The 17,734-nt window shown below is 39.4% G+C and overlaps 1 protein-coding gene across 3 annotated transcripts in view; it reads right to left on the bottom strand.

Annotated features, from left to right (window-relative positions):
* The window catches only part of PIK3C3 (phosphatidylinositol 3-kinase catalytic subunit type 3), an 82,205-nt gene extending 66,498 nt beyond the window's left edge, over nucleotides 1-15,707 (bottom strand). For all 3 annotated transcript variants that reach the window (XM_040579653.1, XM_040579654.1, XM_040579655.1), the window contains exons 1-6: nucleotides 15,532-15,707; nucleotides 13,558-13,746; nucleotides 12,917-13,060; nucleotides 10,625-10,757; nucleotides 3,299-3,385; nucleotides 1,109-1,204 (exon numbers count right to left, since the gene is read on the bottom strand). In XM_040579653.1, the coding sequence (XP_040435587.1) occupies nucleotides 1,109-1,204; nucleotides 3,299-3,385; nucleotides 10,625-10,757; nucleotides 12,917-13,060; nucleotides 13,558-13,746; nucleotides 15,532-15,599 (717 nt within the window). In that variant the 5' untranslated portion in view covers nucleotides 15,600-15,707. The remainder of the gene's footprint in view (nucleotides 1-1,108; nucleotides 1,205-3,298; nucleotides 3,386-10,624; nucleotides 10,758-12,916; nucleotides 13,061-13,557; nucleotides 13,747-15,531) is intronic.
* Between the last annotated feature and the right edge of the window lie 2,027 nt (nucleotides 15,708-17,734).

Here is a 17,734-nt window from a genome sequence, read left to right as displayed (position 1 = left end):
CAGTTGAGGTAGATTCTGATCTGTGTCTCCTCAGAGTACTTTTGGTGGAATCCTGCTTTTTGCAATTTATTACTGTATTTTTCACTACCTTCTTCAAGAATCTTAGATTAGATCCCAGATCTTCTGTCCAGATCAACTGGTAATGTTGTCACATACACAGAAATGTTTGTAATCCATTTTATTAACAATCTGCATTCTGAATCACAGATTTTTTTTAATTCTCAGAATAGATGCTGCTTACAGTTAGCGCCTCTGATCTCAACAGGGCTCCAGTCTCTCTACCTTCTTTCTCTTTCCCATAAATCTGCATTATTCAGTAACTTTCTGACTTCCTATGAATCTAAACAGGTTGAAAATTTTAAAAGGCAATTAGTAACAATGCTTTTTAAAAAAAAAAACACAACAGATTATACATATACTGCTTTTCCTATTTTAATGGGTCTTTCCACACTACACACTTTCTATATTATCTTATTATCTAAGTACTGATAATGTCTGGCAATGCCACACTGATGTCTTAAGCTCCCTATTAATCCTTCGTTTCATTAAATTTGAACTCATAAAAAACCACTAAAGGCACTGATTTGGAGACCTGTTTTGTAAACAGGAAGAAAAGATGCAAGACATTTAATCCAGAGGTCTTACTTAATTGACTTCCAAAGCATTTGCAGCATGAAAAACTAAACTTTTGTATTTGTTCATTTTAGAGAAAATGTTTACCAGCAGAGCTCCTGGGCAAAGTTTTAATAACTTACCTTTTCTGAAGTTACCAATAAATAATGGTACATTTCTTCCTGATACAAGACGTAATTTTACATACAGCTACTCTGAAAGTACTGCTGGATGACTGAAGAAACCATAAATCAAAAAGTTTTTAATCACTCACACTTACTAAATTCTGTAATCTTGAACTGTATTACATGAATGATTGACTTCTGCAATCCTGTTGCATCTACAGTATTTGATTTTTATGTACATAAACAGTTGCCACTGACAGCTGTCTACCGCTATCCTGCAGCAGAATATTTCACCTCAGCAGAAAAACCCATCCATTTTAGGTGCATAAGCTGATTTTTAAAGAAGACCATAAAGCCTGCTAGGCACATACCTTTTCGTAGTAAACTATTCCATATTCTTTATCATCACACTTGACGCAACGGAATTCAATCATCAGGTACATAAAATTAGAACTTCGTTTTTCCCTCTGAGGAGAGATCCACCACAGATGTGTATCATATATTAAAGTGCATCAATTTTCAGCATTCTCAATACAACAATTACCCTACTTCCTTTATGCTGTAACTGATTAATTATCAGTTGTTGTATCAATTATTCAGTTAATCATTTCATAGTACTACTCGAGACCATATAACCTTCTTCCTGACATTCTTACTTCCTCACATTCCCACTGAATGATAAACATCCACACATAACAGATAAAATTATTTTTATCAATGGCTTGTGATGGTGGGCTAAAGGTCTGAATAAAGGCAATGAAGAATAACCAGATGACAGCTGGGATTTTCGTTTTTAATCATTACACACAATTATGCATGTCACTGAAAAAACAGAAGACCAAAAAAAAAGAACAACTTTTTTTGATAAAACCATGAAAGAGACAAATTACACTTGGACTAAACGATTAAATTTGCAGCTCACTCACTTTCAGATGAAGATTTGCTTATGTATGCGTTTTTTAAATGCTTTACCTTGAAAAAAGTGCTTAGAATTTTAAAGTCTAGGTGGGAAACAAGAAGTTATACATAACCACCACCAGGAACACACATTTAATAAAAAAAATAAGCATCCCCATTAATAATGAGCAACTCAAGTTTGTTTCATGTGTTAATAATGGATTGACTTCCCAGCACAGGCAGAGTTGCTCTGCATTTAAGGCACAGCTCTGGCAAACAGTAATTTTTAGATTTGCACATTTTTACAGAAACTAAGAGAGGGAGACAAAAAAACCTGGATAGGCTGAACTCTAAAAAAATACTCGTAATTCATTTAAGTTCAAAAATAATCAGATTCCCAGAGGTGTAGTTATAAGTAAGACAACAATATTCTCAGCACACAAAGCAGAAAACAACATAAGAGCTGTAGTGCAAGATACAGTAAGTTAACAGTTGGGGGTGATTTTTCTCAATGAGGGTTAACATTCTCATTCAGGTATTTAACTACCGGATTTTATTTTTTTTAACTATTCATTCAAATCTTGTAAGTGTTTCTCCTCAGCACCCAAAAATCAAAACCAATAAAGCTGAACAGGTCTAAAACCAAGGAACAGACTATATGTCCAAAAAGCTTCACATCAGAATCTAAATCCTAGAGTTAAGCTCATCATACCTAACAGCACTTGTTCCAAGCTATTCCAAGTTGTTAAATTCCGTTTTCTGTGATCAAGTTCACTTGAAGTTGAAAACATGTAAGATAACTGTCTATTCTAGTGGATAAACCACTGGATATGAGCATGCAATGTGTGCTCGAAGCCCAGAAAGCCAACCATATCCTGGGATGCATCAAAAGAAGCGTGACCAGCAGGGCGAGGGAGGGGATTCTCCTCCTCTGCTCTCATGAGACCCCACCTGCAGTACTGCATTCAGCTCTGAGGCCCCCAATATAAGAAGGACATGGATCTGTTGAAGCAAGTTCAGAGGAGGCCAGGAAAATGATCAGAGGCTGGAGCACCTCTCCTATGAAGTCAGGCTGAGAGAGCTGGGGTTGTTGAGCCTGGAGAAGAGAAGGCTCCAGAGAGACCATGTAGCACCTTCCAGTGCCTAAAAAGGGGGCTTATCGTAAAGATGGGAACAGACTTCTTAGTAGGGCCTGTAGCGATAGGGCAAGGGGGAATGGTTTTAAACTGAAAGATGGTAGATTTAGACTAGATATAAGAGTTGTACTCATTTACTCTCATTGAGTGCTGAAAATCTGAAACGGGTTGCCCAGAGAGGTGGTAGAAGACGCACCCTTGGAAATATTCAAGGTCAGGCTGGATGGGGCTCCGAGCAACCCGATCTAGTTGACGATGGCCATGCTCACTGCAGGGGGATTGGACTAAGTGAGCTTTAAAGATCCCTTCTAACCCAAACCATACTACAATTCTCATTATTGCCAAAGTAAATTCAACTTTGGAAGTTTAAAGAATTATTTTTCCTTTTCCTTTTATCATATACACTGGTGGTACAAGAAAAATTGGAGAAATACTTAAGAGTTAGTCTCCTAAGAAAGCAAAGGTTCCATATTAGCAAGATTCAGGAAAAAAAAAAAAAAAGAATAAAAAGTCTGATGTATGACTTACCTCATTGATCATTTCTATTTCTCTAAAGGTCAGTCTGTCCAGCCAGTCCACTTTCACCATGTGACCTTGTCGATGAGACTTTGTGAGCTGCATGAAAAAACATGACAACATTCACAGTGCTCAGAACAAGAAAAAGATTATAAAAATTTAACACAGACACTAACATGAAAGGGGGGGGGGGGGGGGGGGGGAAGGGCAGGGCAGAGAATAAAAGAACTGGAAAAAATACTTGTACAGTACACGCACAGTAGATCCTTGTAAACAGATAAGCCATGCCATAAAAATATAATCCTACTACTTAAAATACCAGTAACAGCAAAGACCAAAACCACATCCAAAGCACATCACCTTTGCCTTTTCAAGACATTAAAAACAGGAACCTATTTTTTTTAAGCAAAGTCACACAGTGAAGATATTTCCTTTTTTGCGTTACTAAGTTTCATAAAAATTTACCAAGTCAAACAAAAAGATATTTCAAAAACTATCCAAATTGAGTAATTCTGCCCTTGTTCACCTTACCTAAACAAGTTTTCAGACTGGACTTAAACATTGCAAAATGTCAGCTGCATACTTACAACAAGTCACAGAGAGCTTGTTCTCCCTCTCCTCTTAGTCATCTGAAAAGTAGCTCAAGTTTTACTCCTACCTCCACATATTGGTCTAGTAACAGCAAGGAAAGAGTTGTTTAAAGGACTGCCTATCAGTAGAAGAGAGGAAAAGAAGATACGAGCTATACTACTTGTAGTTTCAGATGCACTGACACACAACAGTTTATGAAAAATTCAGCAGAAGACCACACAAATAGGAGTTGGAATAATCTTTTCAGCTCCTAAGAAATCACAAGTGCTCCACACAAAAAGATATCAGTAAGTCCTGCAATACACAAGAGACGCAAAGGGACTAGAAAACATTCTTTCATATTTCAAAGAAATCAGTTACCTGTCTAGAAAATAGGTAGTGAAGACATCCTCAAAATTATTCCTATTAAGAAAAGGGTTACAACTAATACTTCATCAGCTTTGTTCTGTGGGCAACCTGCCCACCCATAAGCCTTTAAATCTGAACATGCCATACAGTCACAACAACTGCCATTTCTTGCCCAGTTGACAGCTAGAGGACAGGCAATATACAAAGAGACCTAGGAAAGCGTATGAATGGAAGGTATTGTATGCAGGAGAACACAACAGCCTACTCCTCCCATATAGAACTGGAAAAGAGGTTTATACAAAAAAAAAAAAGAAAAAAAAAACCACAGAAGACTTAAGGGAGTTGTCTAGGTAGCACAGTTTGTCAGATCACTATGAAGCAAAAAAGGTCAAGAGTTCGCACCTTCACCAGTAGTACTGTTTCATTATCCTCAGTCAAATTCCTAGTCAATGGATATCTTAGCAGTACAAGGCTAAATACAAACCCCATCACGATGTACTCTGAGAAAAGCGTCAACTTCATGTCCAGGTACAGATCCTGACTCATATGGAGAACACACACATGACAAACTCACACCAAGTTGAGCTTCAGAAATTATGCAGAATCAAATAGCTTTTTACATCTTAGAAGCAATACTGACAAAACAAGCAAATAATTGTCTAGTCTCCAAAAGACTGTAAACAGCCATTAAAATCATTAGTGAAATGAAATTTCAGTGTTCTGCAGTCTCCCCCTATCAGTGTTCTTGTATCAGTGGAATTATCTATCAAAGATCAGCTGGTAAACGTTTATCCTTGTATTTTAAAACTGATCAACTGCCCCTTCATATCCAACAACAGATCATCTTGCTTGCTCACTTTCCACAAAAGTTGCTGTTTAAGACAAGTTCATTGCTCTGTGGTTTGGGTGGGTGTTTTTTTCCTCCTTATTCACCTCCCTAGAGGTTAGTTTGGTGTTATGGTCTAACAAGACTTTGGATACTGGTTCTTGCCTCTAAGTAGAAAAAAAAAAAAAAAAAAATCCTATTTAGTTTTCTTGGAAACAGTTTGTTAGAAAGAGCGAGAATACGCTACAGCCCACACCATGGCCTCTGCACCCTTCTCAAAACCTGAATTAAAATTTAAGGCAGATTACTTACGAAAGCAAGCATGACATTTAGCTCTGAATGCCAATACTTGCTCACTTCACAAATACATACCCTAAATCAGCTTTTCTGACTGTTGGTTCTGATATGGAGAAATAGTGTGAAATGAGGACAATGGACGTCAATTTTGATTGTATATGTCTGCTCAAGGAATGTGGGTATGGTGACTGGTCATGGGTGAGGTGTCTGGTCACATAGGCACACAGCTCTGAGGAGACACCTGCCCTTCTTCCTCTAACAGAGGGGCTATTTATAAAAAGGATGAAAAAAGGATGAGAGACATTCCAATGTTACCTAGAGGGAGGGAGTGCTAAGTCTTCTTCCTGAAGAAGATCAGATGGTCACAAGGACATGAATCACCTACAAACCTGCAAGACCACCACATTCCAGGCAAAGGACTGATAAGCTAATTAACATACGAAGCGAGAGTAAGCGGGTTTAGGTAACGAATATGTATAGGCGTTAATTGAATATTCATTTGTTTTATTGTATAAATGTGAGATGGATTGTCACTTCCGGTATGCACGTTAGGCGGAAGGATCCCCCGTGCATCCAGCGCTGCCAATAAAGGATACTTAGTCACTAAGAAATTTTGACTTTGTTCTTTAAATCAGTTCCTACTAAGTCTAGCAGAGATGAGGTTTAAAATTTTCCTATATAATAACTATAGTTACTGCCTCTACAAAATAAAGAACTAATCAAAAGCAGTTACAATTTAAAAAGCAGTTAAAAAGCTACTCAGCTGGGAGGAAAATCCTGCCCTTTTTCTTTTAAACTTATTTCCAGATCTGCTAAGAACATTTTAAGAAGCCATGAGTATTGGATGACCTTGTTCTGAACTTGTTCCATGAAACACAAAAAATAATCCCATAACAACTCTGAGACTGTTTGCTTAAAGCAGCTGATTCACCTCACATTACTTTAAGCTCTAGACCACAGTATAGCTTGACAGATGTAATAATATTTTGCTGCAAACCTTGGAAGATCACTGTAACTTCTAGGAATTAACTCCATTCAGTACACAATAGGGGCTTTTTTTCATTTGTGCTGTCTCCAATAAACTCTGGGACTAATAATCTTCAGATTAGCTTCAATAAACTTCAGAAACTTAACAGCAAAAAAGGAAAAGGAAAGGCAGGGACGGCGACAAAGTATAATATTCAATTATGTTTCAGGATATGGGATGTAACCAAGGCACAGAAACTCAGTGTCTGGGTTCTTTCAACTTATCAGCAAGACTGTAACAGGAGCACAGTTACGGTTCTGTAGCCAGTTAATCACACTCTATCTCAGCAATATTAGAGACAGGATGTGCTAGGATTGTACTAAAAGGATAACACAAGACTCAGCCTTTGCCTTATATGTGACTATGACGTGCAGAACTAGACTCTATAACTCGAAAGTTATAAAGTAGGTATGTTTATTGCGCACAGATGCACGGGGGATCGCTCCTCCACAAGCGTGCATGCCCGAAGTGACTATCCATCTCACATTTATACAATGCAACAAATGAATATTCAATTAACGCCTATACATATTCGTTACCTAAACCCGCTTACTCTCGCTTCGTATGTTAATTAGCTTATCAGTCCTTTGCCTGGAATGTGGTGGTCTTGCAGGTTTGTAGGTGATTCATGTTCTTGTGACCATCTGATCTTCTCCAGCAAGGAGACTTAGCACTCCCTCCCTCTAGATAGCATTGGAATCTCTCTCATCCTTTTCTCATTCTTTTTTACAATAGCCCCTTTGTTAGAGGAAGAAGGGCAGGTGTCTCCTCAAAGCTGTGTGCCTATGCGACCAGACACCGCACCCATGACCAGTCACCATACCCACATTCCTTGAGCAGACATATACAATCACAATCGACGTCCATTGTCCCCATTTCACACTATTTCTCCATATCAACTATATAATATATTTCAAAGGTAGAGAGCAACAGTATGCAGACCAGTTATAACCCAAAATGCTGTTTCAGGCAGGCAGGACATCATCACTTTCACAATGTCCTACCTAGTTCACAGAAAAGGTCTTCTCATTCTCAGCAATGAAGAAATTTCTTACCTTTACATGTCCACCATTTTAGCCACTTCTAAATTACTCCTTATGTTGTTTTTTTTAATCTAATGAAGATATTTTTTCTTACACAAGGTAGCCCTCATCTTCACTACCTTAAACCAATATATCAAAATTCTCAAAATACCACATATTCACATGCGGCACCGATACACAGATTTAGGATAGCACTTATCAAAGGCTTGGCAAAAATAATGTTAGATACCCTGGTCTAACAAATTCTAAGTTTATTTTCTTATTCACTACACTAGAGAACAAAGAAAAATATCATTATGTATGTTTAAGAGGAAAATTATTAACCTCTTAGAGCTGCAAACCTCCCCGGTAGACAAGAAAATCTGTAACACAGCAGCTAGATAGGACTGCATACAAGACCCAGAAGATCTGTAAACATACATACACACACACAGACACAAAGAGCCATTCTCTTCCATTAATACATAAAGCTTAACAGAGAAGTTACTGCATGCCCTTCAGGGAAAGAAGCACTCATCTGCTACTAAATAAGAGGCATCCCTTTAGATACTATCTCACCACTGTTATTATCCATTTTCCTTCAGCCAGTAGAAGGTGTGAGGAAATAAATTGGTCAAAAAGAACTTAAAAGAGTAATTTTTGTTTAAGTAGAATAAATTAACACACCACTCATGGGAGAAACATCTTTATGTCATTTACATTTGAATGTGCTAAGGTATTCCACAAAAGTGGAATATCCATTAATATTCCCTACGTATGCAGGAGCGGGCTGGAAATTAGGACCATGCGTGGCAATCAGTTAGCTGAGGGGAATGTGCTCGAGCTTGTATAGACACAACAATTAACATGATGAGTCATGCTGAGAGAGCATAGGGGAGTGGGGGACGGATGGCACCAAGGATGGCGCCAAGGAGAGGTGACACCTTGCTGTTAATTAATGGTAGTTAACCACCAATCAGGGATTGCCTAGTATGCAATGCTTAGCTTCAAGAACCAATCTGTTTAAAACGCGCAGCTACTGAAAGTGTATATAAACTCATGTTTCTGTACAGTAAATCGACATTTGTTTGCATCAAGCTGCGTCCCGTCTCTCCATCGCAGCATAAGTACAGGAAAAAGACACATTCATGATGACCTCCAGGATGCAAACTCATGCCTTTTTCATCCATAGCAATTTTACAATAGTCAAATGTTTTGTAAGAGCACAACTATACGGCATCTCAACATGAAATGCAAGGCTTGCTATAGCATCAATTTAAGGTAAAAGGATAGCAGTAAGTAATTGATTTTACAAAAATTCTCTATAAATACCACACACATACACACACACAAACTCAAAAGCCTGTCAAGAATATAGTATATTTATATGTAAGAATATTTTTAGATGGTAAAAGGTCCTTCAGCAAGCTCTTAGAAGTTACTCATTATCTGGAGGACATTAACCTGGCCTCTAGTACCAGACATTATTCAATACCATAACACAAATTATATGTCTGCTCAACGAACAGAAAAAACTAAACCAAAACTAACAGAATCCACAGGGATTCATCTTGTATTTAATTAGTCCTACTCCTCTTACCCGTATTTCAATATACCTTCACATAGAGTAGCATCAGGCAGCATTCAGCAATTGATGAAAAAGTCATTAAAAAACTGAAGCTGATTGTGCTCGAACAATGGCTATTTAGGAATGATACATCACAAGAGCCTCATCTGCTATGTAAACAGCTGTGCAAGTCAAAGCTCTCACAGACCACTACCCAGAAATCCCATTCACTTCACTGGTATCTGGTGGTAAAATGCTTTTGTAAATGAACACAACAACATACCAGTGAAAATACTCTCTCAGGAATTACTATCTCCCAACACAGCTTTCAGAAGAGAAGAATGGGGGCAGTTACATTATCAGCTATTAACTACAACGTTTAATCAAGATGTGAAAGGAGAATTCCTGTCCCTTCCTCAGAGGCTTTGAGCCCTCATCTCCCACATACCAGAAGAACAGGCTAGAACAGACCCAGGTACTTTAAGACAGAAATAAATTACATTATTTGTATTTCTTGAGCTACGGAGCAAAAAGAAGGGAAGGGAAGAGTAAAAGACACTATGGTATGGTCACGTTTGCATATCAGAACTAACACGAGAAGGCCTACACTTCAAAACCCTTTCTCAGAGACACACTGTGTACCTCATGCAACCATTCAATGAACTATAAACAAGCCTTGATATTTAGTGTCTGCCTACAGAGCTTCCTTAGGCTAGAGGGGATTTATTCTACCATCATCAAGAAATGGGGCACCACCACTGGCAGAAAGCTTTAATGACTTTCTATTATAAATTCAAGGTGAACTACAGTAATAAAAGAGAGACCCTAAATGAAAGTTGGTTTACTGCTGTGATAAATCTCTAGATGAGGAAATGGACATATTTATGGCACTGGACTTATCTTCCACTAGGAGCTGCACAAAGTTGAGGATGAAAACTAGGAGACCAAGATTAAGAAGAAAGGACGCTCAGTGGGTTGAGCAATTTGCCAAGCTTGGGGTAAGCTTACCTGAAGAATGAGAGATCAGCTAATAAAGCTGATCAAAAAAATCAAATAAAAAAAAAAAATCAAGAACTAACACTGCTGTTACATTCCAGAAGTAGCTTTGATAGCAAAAATACACTCTGCCATCACGCTGGGAGAATAAATTCTAATACACACACGTATTCGTGAGCTTTAATGATTGAAACTTTGGTTAATTTTTGCAGTTCTATTCAAATTCTTTCTTATGTAGAGGTATTGTCATACACATCTGAACACTACACCAGACAGCCTTAAACCTGAAGGATGGCTACTGAAAAAAGCAGTCTGTCCTCATAAATTAGTTAGAAGCTGCTCTTACTGAACCTGATGGAATTCTGGCTTCAAGTATCAAGGCATGTTGACATTTTCATTCTTTACAAAGAATTAGGATGTTAAGTTGTTACAAGAGAATGCTATGTGTATTAAAAGGTATTTATATGTCCCCTTTTAAAAAAATACTTCAGAAGTAAATGAGTATGACCTAGTTTACTCATTTGAATAAATGCTGTCAAATAGCTAAACAATCAAAAGAAGATAGCTTTCACATGAGAAAACAAGACGACAAGCCTGTCTTCACTCCAGTGAAAGTGCAAGCTTTCCACATACATCTTAAAAAGGTTACTTGCTATTTCATTACCTTTGCCAAGCGGCTCATTTGATCTTCAGAGACTGTGCTGCTGCTGGTTCTCCCAGGAGTTTTGGTGGGCTCTGAGCCATCAGCTTCTACGTTGGGCCAGACTTTCAAATCATGCATTCCTTGACGAAACATACTGCATGGAAAAATGCAGAACTGCTTCAGTAAATTCAAAATAATACAGCTGTCATGAATCAAAGTACAGCAGCAGCAAGAAAATGAAGTAGTTTCCTTTGCCAAATCTACAAACATGCACTGCCATGCATAATTTAACTGAACTGCAAAAGCGCCTCACACCTTATGCCCTCTGCAGCCTTCATTTTTATTGGCCCAGGATGTTCAAAAGAAAACTAGTAAGTCTGAGATAACTTATTTGGCAAGTGGAAGAAAAATGGGTAATTCCCCAAGTCAGTGGGGTGGTACAACATACAAACTAAGGACAGAGCCTGACCTTAATAGTTTTATTATTTGTAATGAAGCAGAAAGTATTCCTCTTGACTTGCAAATTATAATACTGACTTTAGGTCTGCCAGTCTGAAAAAAATTCAAGTAAAAAACTACCTAAGTTTCATTTGAAGGTCAACTGATACAAAGCAGCCTTCCAAGCTGCCAAAAAAAAAAAAAATCCCACAACCCTCAACACACCATTTTCTCCATCTATGCTTGAAATTGAATTGGTAATTGAAACTGTGCAGTGAACAGAACTTTGCAGGGTAACTGACCACATCTTTCCTCTGTGAAACTGTGCTTCCTTTGCATATTTGTGCTGATCCACCTATAAAAGATGCTCCAAGAAATCAAGTGCATTACTTTTGCCAATAAGAACTGATCACTTCACTCTAACAACTTCAGGTAAATACAACTGGAAAGAACACTAAAGAGTCAACCATTAAAAATGAGAAATGCCAACTAGAAGGACCACTTGACATTGAATTTATGTATCACTTTGTGGAATAGTACTACAAGGGTTTCCATTTACAAGCAAATACAAAATTCCAAAATTATTTGTTGCTTTCTCCCCATTTACTTCCCCCAGGCCCCACATGCTGGAAATAAAAAGTAAATTTCATTTATAAACCGTATCTTTTGCCAGGAACTATGCTCCAATGCCTTAAAAACTACCAGCAGTTCTTGGAGCACAGTCTAATTGATCCAGTTCAATTTCCTGCCCTAAGACAACATCAATCTTTTTGTCTTCAACAAGAGAGATGCAACCTCTCTCTACCGTCATTTTCTGCATTCAGGCATCATTAGAACAGCTTTCCTAAGTTCAGCTTACTACTTCTTACCATCTGACAAGATAAAAAAGGCTAATTACACCCATTTTCCAACATAATCTACACACTATAAAAGTGTTCCTAGAGTCTTTTCAGCCTCACTACAGTTTACTCTTCCTCCACCACACCTACTTGCTAGATGTTCAATGATACTGGTTCCCTTAGACTCCCAGAAGTCAGCAACTTGCTTAAAGTCAATTATATAGAACTGAATGTATCCCAGCCAAGTGGATGAGTATGGAGAAGGATACAACATTGTCCCTGACGTGCATACTTGTAACCTGTTCATATATCCAATACTCTTTGCACATTTCACAAGAGCATCGCAATGCTGGATCACGCAAAACTTAAGATTTGCTCTAAAGCACAAATCTTTTCCTCCGTTTTCCTGGGCAGCTTCTCCCCATTCTGTATTTGACTACAATCAACTGCAAAAAGTACCAGTGTCTCATGCTTTTTTTTAAAGTGCATCCTTTTTTTTTCAGTTCCTTTAGTCAAGATCCTTTTGATGCATCGTTCACCTTCCAGCCCACTTGTAATCCTTCCCATATCAGCATTATTATCTACAAATTTACTAAATCCACCCTCTAGTGGATCACAGATGATTAATTTTGAAAATTCCTTATTTACTGAGTTACATTTTATTCCTTAAAAATAAGACTGCATTAACAACTCAATTGCAAGCCAATTAAATCAATTATGTTAAGTAATCAGTACTGGCACCCATGCATTACTGAAGTATAAATACAAAGCGGTTTCAGGATTTTCTATTTTAAAATCCAAGCTTACAGATCTTAAAAACCAAAAAGACTAAATTTTCGTGTTATACAAGAGAAGACTTTTTTACAACACTGCAGCATGTATGAAGCTGCACTCTGAAGAAACAGAACAGATCATCTATGCATCTGATTTTTCAGACATAGAACTGTTAAACCCGTTTACAAAAATACAAACAAAAACCACCTCTCATAAGTACTGCTAGCTTCAAATCTGTACCACAGAAGAAAAAGCAGTATACCCGTATTTCCCAAAGAGCGAGACTGTTGTTCCTCCCACAGGAACTGCTTTACCAGGTCCATACACATCCCAGATGGTCAGAGCCACTTGTGCATTGCGAGGCAAGTCTGGATACTTCACAGGCAGTTTCAGCCACTCATTCCAGCTGCAGAGAAACACTTCTTGTTAGTCATAAAGCCTTAGAATTCACGTTACTTTATACAACTCAGATTCTCCTTAGAATATAAATTTCTAAGGGCAGCTGGACTACTTTCCTGTAGGCTTTAAACACGCAAATACTCATCTTGAGCATGATTAAAAGGCCTGAGACCTAAGGAAAAATACTCTGGTTTGATAACTAAGTATCAAAGATTAGTCTGTCCAGTAAACAGTATGAAAATGTGCTAGTCCAGGCCCCAGAAATTAAGTAGTAAGCCATGCCAAACACACAAGTAACAATTTTATCACTTTCCCCATTACACAAAAACGCTGATTTTGTGATGTCAGGGTAATACTTAATAACCACACAGAGACTTCAAGAAACAGAAGTCATTTGTTTCTTGAAATCAAATCTTTCCAACAAATAAAACCCATGCATATTTATTTATATAACTTGATGCCCCAGTGACTAAGAGCAATATGAAATAAAAGGCAGTCACTTACTTCCATCTAGTGCTAAAAGCCTTGTAGGAAGTTCTAACTGGAAGAGCAAGAGGCTTCCCTTCTGCAAACACCTGACAAGTTACATACAAGTCAGAGCAAGTTTCTTGATACAGTCCTGAGAACTTCAGCATTGGATCTTCTAAGAGAGCTTTGTAACTCTTCTGTTCTCTTTTGCCTTCCAGACTTCCTCTGCGGGGAGATAAATAACCCAAAATGTATTTTATCCACAGTAAAAAATCCTATTAGATTTCTATAGCTTATATTTTGATTGCCCAATACTGAGGCTATCCTCACTCTGCATTACTAGGTGGTAGTGAAATCCAAACATCAGAGAGAAATTCAGGTCATGAAATGATGAACAAACACAGAATTTATTTCTCTATTGACTTGTGGGAAGGGGCATGTGAGTGCGGGGAAAGAGCAGGGGAGGAAAGAACTACTACTACTTCTTGTACAACCTGTATATTCTCAAACAGCATCAAATGAGGTACAAGAAGCAGGGCAACAATGAAACTACGTACAGTGCTATTACTAAAAAAACAAACCAAACATCAGATTACAAGTGCTCCAAATACTGTTTGGAAAAAAAAACAAACCAAAACCACATTATAAAAGAAGCCTTATTTTTAAGCCGAATGAAATGTGAAGCGTAAGACTGGCTTTAGATAACAGTCATCTCTCAAATCAACAACAAACCAAAGTTCAACTAAGAAGACTATTCAAATCGAACTTGAATAAAGCCTTGCAACAATTTGCAGAATGCTAAAGTAAAATGATGACGTTTCTCAGGCCTCAGCTATACCACAATGAAAACAATCATGCAGTTTAAATATCTGTCTCTGGATGCACATATGAAAACAAAAAAGGAATTATGGTGGTGATGGGAAAACATGCAAGATCAGTCTTCCAGCAAACAAAAATCAGTAGCACAAAACCACTTCAGTTGATGGAACAAGTTTCCACAGCACATTCCAGGACATCATATACTCCAACGTACACACACACACACACACAAACAAAACAAACAAAAAAAACACCAAACAAAACAAAAACTGGTTATATTTTTGGGTTTTGTTTGGCAGAATGAATTAGCAAAAATGACACATCCAACTGACTTCTGATATCATCTTCCATCCAGAAGTTAAAGAACCCCAAATAAGCTTCCCCAAGTTAGTTTTCCAAAAAAAGTGCAACATACCTTAATGTACCAACATTAGATATACTACATTTTTAAGCCAGCCACGTCACTCCTACACAAGTGTAAACATCTCACTGCTGTGACGCAGAAAAATTCCAAACTTAAAAATTAAAACATGAACCAGAAAATGTGATAATGCCAGCTCCAACAGGAGTGCTTCCCATATACCCAGTTAGGCACGTACATACGCTGCAACACCTCGATTTGCCTACAACAAAGAACCCGATTAAAAGTAACCAGCTTTCAAAGGAGCACGTAAACAAGTAGGAGAAAGATTATGTCCGTCCCCTAACACTGAGGGGTGAGCTGTGACAGCAGCAGGGGAAAGTTTACCAGAGACAGGTGCGCTGAACTGACAAATCAATTTTTGCCGTAACGCACCGCCCTGCACGCCAGGAGCCAAGGCCGTGCACGTTTACAACTCGCTCTGAGCAGAGCTTACACCCCCGGCCCTGCCGCCGCCATCCCTACCCGGCCCACGGGCCGCTCGGCCGCGGGGGACGCTGACAGGGACGTGGCAGCGCTACCTCCGCCCGGCAGCCCTGAGGGAACAGGCGGCAGCCAGGAGCTCCCGGTGCTGCTGAGGGGAGGCAGAGCCAGCTCCGTAACCGCACTGCTGTGGGAAAGCCGGGCTCCGGGACCCTGCGCTGGCCCGGCGAACAGGCGGGTGGCCCAGCGCCCCCCCAAGCCGGCAGCGACCGGGCCGCTTCCCACACAGCCCTGGCCGCCCGTTGCGGAGCAGGAGGACGCTGCAAGCCCCGGTCCCCCTCACTTACATCTTTAGCTGCACGTTAATGTCCAGGTCGCAGCTATAAACATAATAAAGCTTCTCGGTCTCGCCCATGGCTGCTGTCGCCAGTCCCCGACCGCCGCCTCAGCGGCGCTGAGGCCTCCACAACCGCCCGCGGGCATCAGCGCCCCCTAGCTCTGAGCATGCGCCGCCGCCATCTTGCTTCAGGGAAGCAAGGCCACCGCCGCACGATGTAATGGACCTGTATCAAGATGGCCGCCATTACGTCTACCGAGTGGGCGGCCACAAGATGGCTGCGCCCACATCGCTCTCACTGCCATGGCTGCCGCCGGCTGTACGGCACGCAAGATGGCGGCCACCCTGAGAGGCATGGCAAGATGGCCGCTACCTCAGCTCTGTGCGAGATGGCGGCCTGTCCCACCCGAAGGCAGAGAGGGGTGGGCTGCGCGGGAGCAGCCTCCATCGTGATGTGTCTGAAGGTGTCAGGGCTGTGACCCCTGCTCAGTGCCCAACACTTCACCTACATTTCACACTATCTCCTCAGACTGCGATTCTCCACGCTGCAGACAAGTCCCCGGTGTCCAAAACCCTTCTGTGCCTCAGAAGGCAGGTGCTACTACTTCTGTGAGGCTAAGGGGCTGTATAACTTATGTTTCTTTTCCAGGGCAATTCAGACCCAGGGTAATTTTAGAGTGAACGATTTTTCCTTTACATTACTGACACTCCTGGAGGAGGCTGAGGAGAAATGGCAATTGCCCCGACGCATTGCAGATGTGCTGCACAGGATGAGGACAGTACAGGTTGATCGCTGAATTCATCGTGGCGATTTTATCATGAGTCTTGCCACACTTACTTTGGGAGTATTTTTTGCTCATTTGTTTCATTTTTCCTGAAACCTTAGCTGTCCGCAGCAGTAGGTGATCAGTGATTATCACATTGCAGGAAAAAATTAATTGTAAAATATAAATTCAGAGTGGCTCTGCATCTGACACAGGCAACTGAAAATCATGCACAACTTACATATTGTAAATAATTATATTATTTTAAACAAAACTTAGTGTTTCGAGAGTTAATAAGGATTGCAGGCACTTTAAGTGACAAAAACTGTACACGCCGTTAACTATCCTATGCTTATTCTATGTAGGCAAAGCAGCCAGGGCTCACGAAAGGTAAGGTTTGTGTTTTATGATTCACCACAACTGCTGAACTTCTCAGCGCTGCTGAAAAAAAGTATAAAAAGTGCTGTTTTGGTGTAGCTCAGTATACATAGAGCAGCGCTAGTCCTGAGGTAGCACCAAGACAGAGGTGCTCTCTCCCAGCATATACAGCTCATATTAAAAAAATAATAATAATAATAATTGTTTGGAACCAGCACATTTTCCTCCCTTTTCACAGTAAGAACCATTAACAGGTGGATCTGGAAAGATATGTCATCACTAATACTCTTCTCTTACAAGTCAGCAGCAATGCGGGAAGAGGCCGAAGCAAAGGAGGAACACTTCTTTAAGGAAAAAAGTACAGTTTTGCCTCAGCACTATTTTTTTTTTCCCTCAGGTGCTGTGACCAGGAATTCTTTTCTTTTTTTTCCCTTTCCTACAAAACAGCTAGGAAATTAGAGGAGGCTGTGACCCACAGCTATGTATACTAAAATGAAGCCTTTGCTTTCCAGCAGTGCCAAGCTGGCATGTGTCATCAGTGCAAAAAACGAACATAAATAAATTACCAAATTCCTTGGCACAGATGATGTTAAAATAACTTTTTAAAAAATTTTAAAATATAATCTTCTATCCAGCTTTTTGTATCTTGTTTTGTTACTTCTTGATCACATTTACAGTTTCTATAGATCTGGCATCTGCCATTCATTTATTGCCTGTGTTGTAATTTTTGATGGCTTCTGTTTGTTAGTTTGGTTCCAGCCCAGTTTTTTACATAAAATCTCTGCTTTCCATAACAAAGATAAACACGTATTGCTCTTCTTGGCTGTGAAGAAGAAATAAAACATAAAACTGTAAAAATTTAAAAGACAAATACATCTCACATTTTTAAAGCTAAGCAATGTATATCTTTGTGTGTACACAAATAGTGAGCATATTCATATGTGTGTACCTGTTTTAGTATATAGCTCAAGAAAAAGTTGGATCATTTTTCAGTTAATGGAATTACCAGTATCAGTTAAATAATCTCATCATCAATTTCACCATTACAGAGACATTTTTAGGTCATCATTC

Source organism: Falco naumanni, chromosome Z (genome assembly GCF_017639655.2).
Source record: "Falco naumanni isolate bFalNau1 chromosome Z, bFalNau1.pat, whole genome shotgun sequence".
In the NCBI taxonomy this organism is placed as follows: Eukaryota; Metazoa; Chordata; class Aves; order Falconiformes; family Falconidae; genus Falco; species Falco naumanni.
This window is presented reverse-complemented; position numbering and strand designations above follow the sequence as displayed.